At 53.1% G+C, this 5,640-nt stretch overlaps 1 protein-coding gene and 1 pseudogene across 1 annotated transcript in view; both read left to right on the plus strand.

Moving 5' to 3' along the window:
* Positions 1-970: 970 nt before the first annotated feature.
* On the plus strand, positions 971-1,479 carry LOC103741132 (annotated as a pseudogene).
* A 3,753-nt stretch (positions 1,480-5,232) lies between these two features.
* CUNH4orf48 (chromosome unknown C4orf48 homolog) overlaps positions 5,233-5,640 on the plus strand; it is a 2,151-nt gene continuing 1,743 nt past the window's right edge. The window contains exon 1 of the mRNA XM_008841837.3: positions 5,233-5,391. Within this exon, the coding sequence (XP_008840059.1) occupies positions 5,373-5,391 (19 nt within the window). The 5' untranslated portion in view covers positions 5,233-5,372. The remainder of the gene's footprint in view (positions 5,392-5,640) is intronic.

Here is a 5,640-nt window from a genome sequence, read left to right on the forward strand (position 1 = left end):
AAACAAAACCAAACTGTATGACCGAGAACCCAGTGCTGGGCCTGCTCCAAGTCACTCTGTGCTGAATGCTTCAGCCCATAAGCTGTCCTGGAACTCACTATGTAGACCAGGCTGGCCTCGAACTCACAAAGATTTGCCTGCCTCTGCCTCCTGAGTGCTGGGATTAAAGGCGTGCGCCACCACGGCCGGCTACTGATCTGCTCCATCTTAAAAAGCAACAGCCCCAAATTGAGTTACTCCATTTTGAGTCTAAGCGTCAAGAAAGAACAATTCCACACCTTATTTACCCAGGTAAGCAGCCACCACCTGCCAGCTCACCAGGAGGTCAAACTGGTATGTTGTTTGTGCCAATAAGTAAAGACCCCTGTGACTCTATCAGGCCCATCAGAAACACCAGACGTAGCAATTTACCAGTCACCTGGGACCGTAAGGAAGGCGGGAGCATGCCCCAAGACTGAGATGTGGCTGGCATGCTGACTAGTCGCCTGGTTCACTCATCACAAGCCTCAGGAAATCTGCAGCAGTGATGAACTCCCGCCTCTGCCCCCTGCTCCAGCTTGAGTTTCTCCTGCCCATGACACTCAGCCCACTTCTAACTGGTGTTGGGAATGGTCTGTAACCTGGACCTGCACCTGAAATCTTTACATCTCTATGCCAGAACAGCTCGTTCCTAAGGCTTGTCCCCTACAGGCTTTTTCTACACCTGTAACTTTGACTTTAGGACAGATGCTCTGAATTCTGAAGCCTCTTTAACATGCTCTTAGCCATTCATTAACTTGCCTGGGCACAAGCATGTGCGTACACACACACACACACACACACACACACACACACACACTTATATAAAATGTATGACCTAATAGCTAATTTTAGTAATTAAGACTGGAACAAAAGCCCTTTTGGCTTTCAGCTCGGAGGAGGCTTAGGTGCAACTTTCTTCGGTCATCCCCAAATCCGGGTTCATCTGACACTTGCTGCCTCCATCATGCTGCCCAACTTCGACCCCAACAAGATCAAAGTCGCCTATCTGAGGTGCACCAGAGGCGAAGTCGGAGCCATGTCCGCCTTGGCCCCCAAGATCAGGCCCCTGGATCTGTCTCCAAAAAAAGTTGGTGATGACAATGCCAAGGCCACAGGGGATTGGAAAGGTCTGAGGATTACAGTGAAACTGACTGTTCAGAACAGACAGGCCCAGACTGAGGTCATACCTTCTGCCTCTGCCCTGGTCATCAAAGCCCTCAAGGAGCCACCAAGAAACAGAAGCAGAAAAACATTAAGCACAGTGGAAATATCAGTTTTGATGAGAATGTCACCATTGCCTGACAGATGCGGCACTGGTCCTTAGCCAGAGAACTTTCTGGAACTATTAAAGAGATCCTGGGTACTGCACAATCTATGGGTTGCAATGTGGATGGCCATCACCCTCATGACATCATAGACGACATCAACAGCAGTGCAGCGGAATGCCCAGCTAGTTAAGCAAGAGAAACTATTTCAATAAAAGATGATCTGACAAAAAAAAAAGGAAAAAAAGGAAAAAAATATAGATTGGAATGAGAAGACTCGGGTTGTACTCAAAGGCAGAGTACTTGCCCAGCATGCATGATGCCCTAATTCAGTTCCCAGCTGTGCTAGAGAGCTTTAGTGTCAGCTTGACACGCCTGGGTGGAGGGAGCCCCAATTGGGGAATTGCCTCTATTGGACTGGCCTGTGGCCATGTCTGAGGGGAATCTTCTTGATGAGTGATGTGGGAGGGCCCAGCCCACTGTGGGTGGTGCCACCCCTGGGCAGGTGGGCCTGTGTTGGATAAGAAAGCAGGCTGAGCAGGGGCCAGGGGAGCAAGCCAGTAAGCAGCGTTCCTCCATGGCCTGTGCTCCAGCTCCTGCCTCCAGGTTCCTGCCCTGAGTTCCTACCTTGGGCTCCCTGATGAACTACAACCTGGGAGATGTAAGACAAATAAACCCTTTCCTCCCCAAGTTGGTAGTGGTCAGAGTATTTTGCGGCAGCAATGAAGAACAAACCAGGACACCAGCCCTGCAAAATAAAGACTGGAATATTGGACTAAAAGTATCAAAGAACCTGTGTTTGTCGCTGGCCAACCACACCAGCAAGGGAATCACGATCATCAGCAAACTGCAGCCCATGAGATTGATGACGGCTTGTGAGTTTGTCATCATTTGGTAAAGTCTGACATGGAAAGACAAACGGGTCCCATGTGTTTCTGATGTAACATGTTCACGGCAGCAGCCTCAAGCTGCACGTCTAGATTTCATAGTAAAGCCTCTGTAGCTGCTCCTGAAAAGCCGCGCTCCCTGGAGTGCGCACTTGCACACTACTGATAAAACTTCCCAGTTCCTTGCTGTGTCTTAATTCTTTCTCAGATAATGACCTAGAAACAAACAGGTCAATCTTAGTCTGCTCTGTCTCTGAGATGGCCTCAGCATTCACCACCACCACCAGCTGGACATTGAAGATATTACATTAACTAAGATAAGCCTGGTATAACAGAACAATAAGAGATGACGAGATGCTTCGACAGATAAAACTGCTTGTCCTTTAAGTCTGAGGACCTGGGTTCGATCCCCAGAACCCACAGTGGAAGGAGCAAACCAGGTCTCTAAAGTTGTCCTTTGTCCTCACACATTTTATATTCTTTTTTTAAAAAAATTATTATTTTTATTTTATGTGTATGCATGTATTGCCTGCAAGTAGGTAAGCGCACCCGTGTCAGTGCAATACCCGCAGAGGTCAGAGGAGGCTGTCGGATCCCCTGGGACTGGAGTTACGGACAGTTGTTAGCTGCCATGTGGGTGCTGGGATTCAAACCAGGGTCTTCTGCAAGAACAACCAGTGTTCTTAACTGCTGAGCCATCTCTCCAGCCCCAACACACACACATTTTAAATGACAGATATACCATGACTCCCTCATTTGAGGGAAGACTATAGTCCTCAAGTCCATAGTGGCAGAAAGAAGACGGTGGGTGCCAAGGGCTGAGTAGAGGGAAGGTTACTGCCTGTGTGACACCTGTCTGGGAAGATGGCAGTGCTCTGGGGTGGATTTGGGTTATGCCTGCACCATAATGTGGTTGTACTTGATGCCACTGAATCACACACCTGGAAAGGCAAATTTAGGATATGTCTATTTTACCATCTATATTTTTATTATTTATTTATTTTGTTGATTGTTTTTTTTAACAGGGTCACCCTAGTCACAGCCCACATGAAAGTCATGATGTGAATCGGAGTGGCCTCCATCTTGCAGAGATCTACCTGCCTCTGCCTCCGGAGGGCTGGGATTAAGGGGGCATGCCACCATGCCCAGCATCATCTACACTTTTAGAAGTCTGTTTTGGAGCCTGGACCACCAGGCTAGACTACCACTGAGCTGTATCCTCAGCCTATAAAATGCTTATAAAAACTTAATCTTTTAAACTAGGCTACAGATTACATGTAACTTCAAAAGCTCCCACAGCCCACGTGTAGCTGATAACTCCAGGGCACTTCTATCTCAATGCCTGTAGTTAAATCTGTGTCCCAGGGCTGGAGAGTTGGCTCAGAGGTTAAGAGCACTGACTGTTCTTGCAGAGGACCCGGGTTCAATTCCCAGCACCCACATGGCGGCTACGAACCATCCTTAACTCCAGTTCCAGGGGAATCCAAAGCCCTCTTCTGATCTCCGTGGCATTGCACAACACGGGTGCACTCACATACATGCAGGCAATACACTCGTATATATATAAAATAAAAATAAAATATTTTTAAAAATCAGTGCCCCAACTTTGCCTCTTACTGAGTAGCTCTGAAAGCCCCATCCTGGCTGCACCTGTGTGGATGTGCTGGCGGAATGCCAGGGTGCTGCAGCTGCCAAGGGCACGGCTGCCTCCTGAGGAGGGCTGGGGAGAAGAGGCGCAGTGGGGTGGAAAGCCCTGGGGAGGGAACCCGGAAGGAAAAGGGGGGAGCAGCACGCAGGATGAGGTCAGAGAAGTGAACCACAAAGGCAGCACTGCCCGGGGGCAGAGGTTTGTGTGGTTTTCTGCAGATGGTGCCTGTTACCTGTTCTAGGTGACTCCAACCCCCATGGAGGGTGGTGACGACTGTGCAGACCAGGAGCCCAATGATCCTGGGTCCTCTTAAGCGCTTTAGTAGCCTAAGCTGTCTGACTTGACATCCTAGCACTAATACAGTTAGTTCTGAGAATGTGGAAGTGTCCCGCAGCCCTAAAAAGGTAACATCTGTGTCTTAGGGAGAGCTCCTGCCTGCCTGGAGCATTTACCAGCATGCTCGGTAAATGCCCTGACTTACGACGTTCTTTTCCACGGTGGACAGTCCATTCATGGTACAACATCTGTGGTACTCATGTGAAGCTCACAATAAACTACTGTTTCGTTGGAAAGCAGAGTACTACCACCTTTGAGGTCCACTTCGAGGTCTACTTTTCTGTGGTTTGGATGGAAATCTCAGCCTGTTTTCTGGAGCGGTTTTCGGGGGGGGGGTGTTCCTGGGATAGGAGAGGAGCGACTGGAGGTCAAGGTGTGCAGTAGGTCCTGAACACAGACATGGTGGCTCCAGGGCTGTGGGTGACCTGGACCCTCCAGGAGGGCTCAAGGTCCACGTGGTTGTTCAGGATGTGTGTGGGCAGGTGGTCACCGTCAGCCTTGATCCTGGGGGTGTCAGAGCTGAGGGTGAAGTGGGGACGCAAAAGCAGTGGGAGGATACCCTACCCCATGACACCACTCTCCTGGTCAGGCCAGCAGAACGCAGGTCTCCAACCCCACTGTCCCAGGTCTAACCAGAGCCTTGCTTTCTGAGGGGAGGCTCGTTCCCTCTCAGGGCACGGCAGTACACTGTGGTGGCAGGGGTACACGGTGGCAGAAGGAACAAGGGACAAGGAGGCAGAGGGGGACACGGTGGTGGAGACGCGGTGGGGGGACACAGCGGCAGAGAGGGACACGGTGGTGGGGACACACGGTGGCTGGGGGGACACAAGCCAGAAGCAGCATGCGGCAGAAGGGACCGATGCGCCCTCGGGCACGCTCCCGACACCCCACGGTCTTAGGTGACCCCCCACCCCACCCTGGGCCCAGCATCCGCTGCAGGAAGCAGCGCGGGGTGCGCACTGGAGGGACAGGCGGCGAGGTCCGCAGTCACTCACACCGGGTGCGCGCCGGGCGGGGAGGGCGCAGGAACCCCGCGGCCCCCTCTGTGGAGCGCCCCGGTGGAGCAGAGGCCGGTAGTCTCTCCTCGCATCTGGACCAGGGGAGGCGCGAGATCGAACTCGGTTGGGGCCAGGAACTATCCGGTCACCGGGAGAACCTCACCCGGGCCAAAGGACGCAGCTGCCCGCACTGCGGAGGCGCAGCCAGAACTGTGGGATGTGCCCGGCGGGAGCAGGTGGGAGCTGCTGCATCCCGCCACTGTGGGCTACGGAGGCCTCCGGGAGCGGCGGGGAGCGGCGGGTGCAGCGGGGAGCGGGGGGGAGCAGCGGGGAGCGGCGGGTGCAGCGGGGAGCGGCGGGTGCAGCGGGGAGCGGCGGGGAGCAGCGGGGAGCGGCGGGTGCAGCGGGGAGCAGCGGAGAGCGGCGGGTGCAGCGGGGAGCGGCGGGTGCAGCGGGGAGCGGCGGGTGCAGCGGGGAGCGGCGGG

Source organism: Nannospalax galili, unplaced genomic scaffold (assembly GCF_000622305.1).
Source record: "Nannospalax galili isolate Female #2095 unplaced genomic scaffold, S.galili_v1.0 scaffold101, whole genome shotgun sequence".
NCBI classification, from domain to species: Eukaryota; Metazoa; Chordata; class Mammalia; order Rodentia; family Spalacidae; genus Nannospalax; species Nannospalax galili.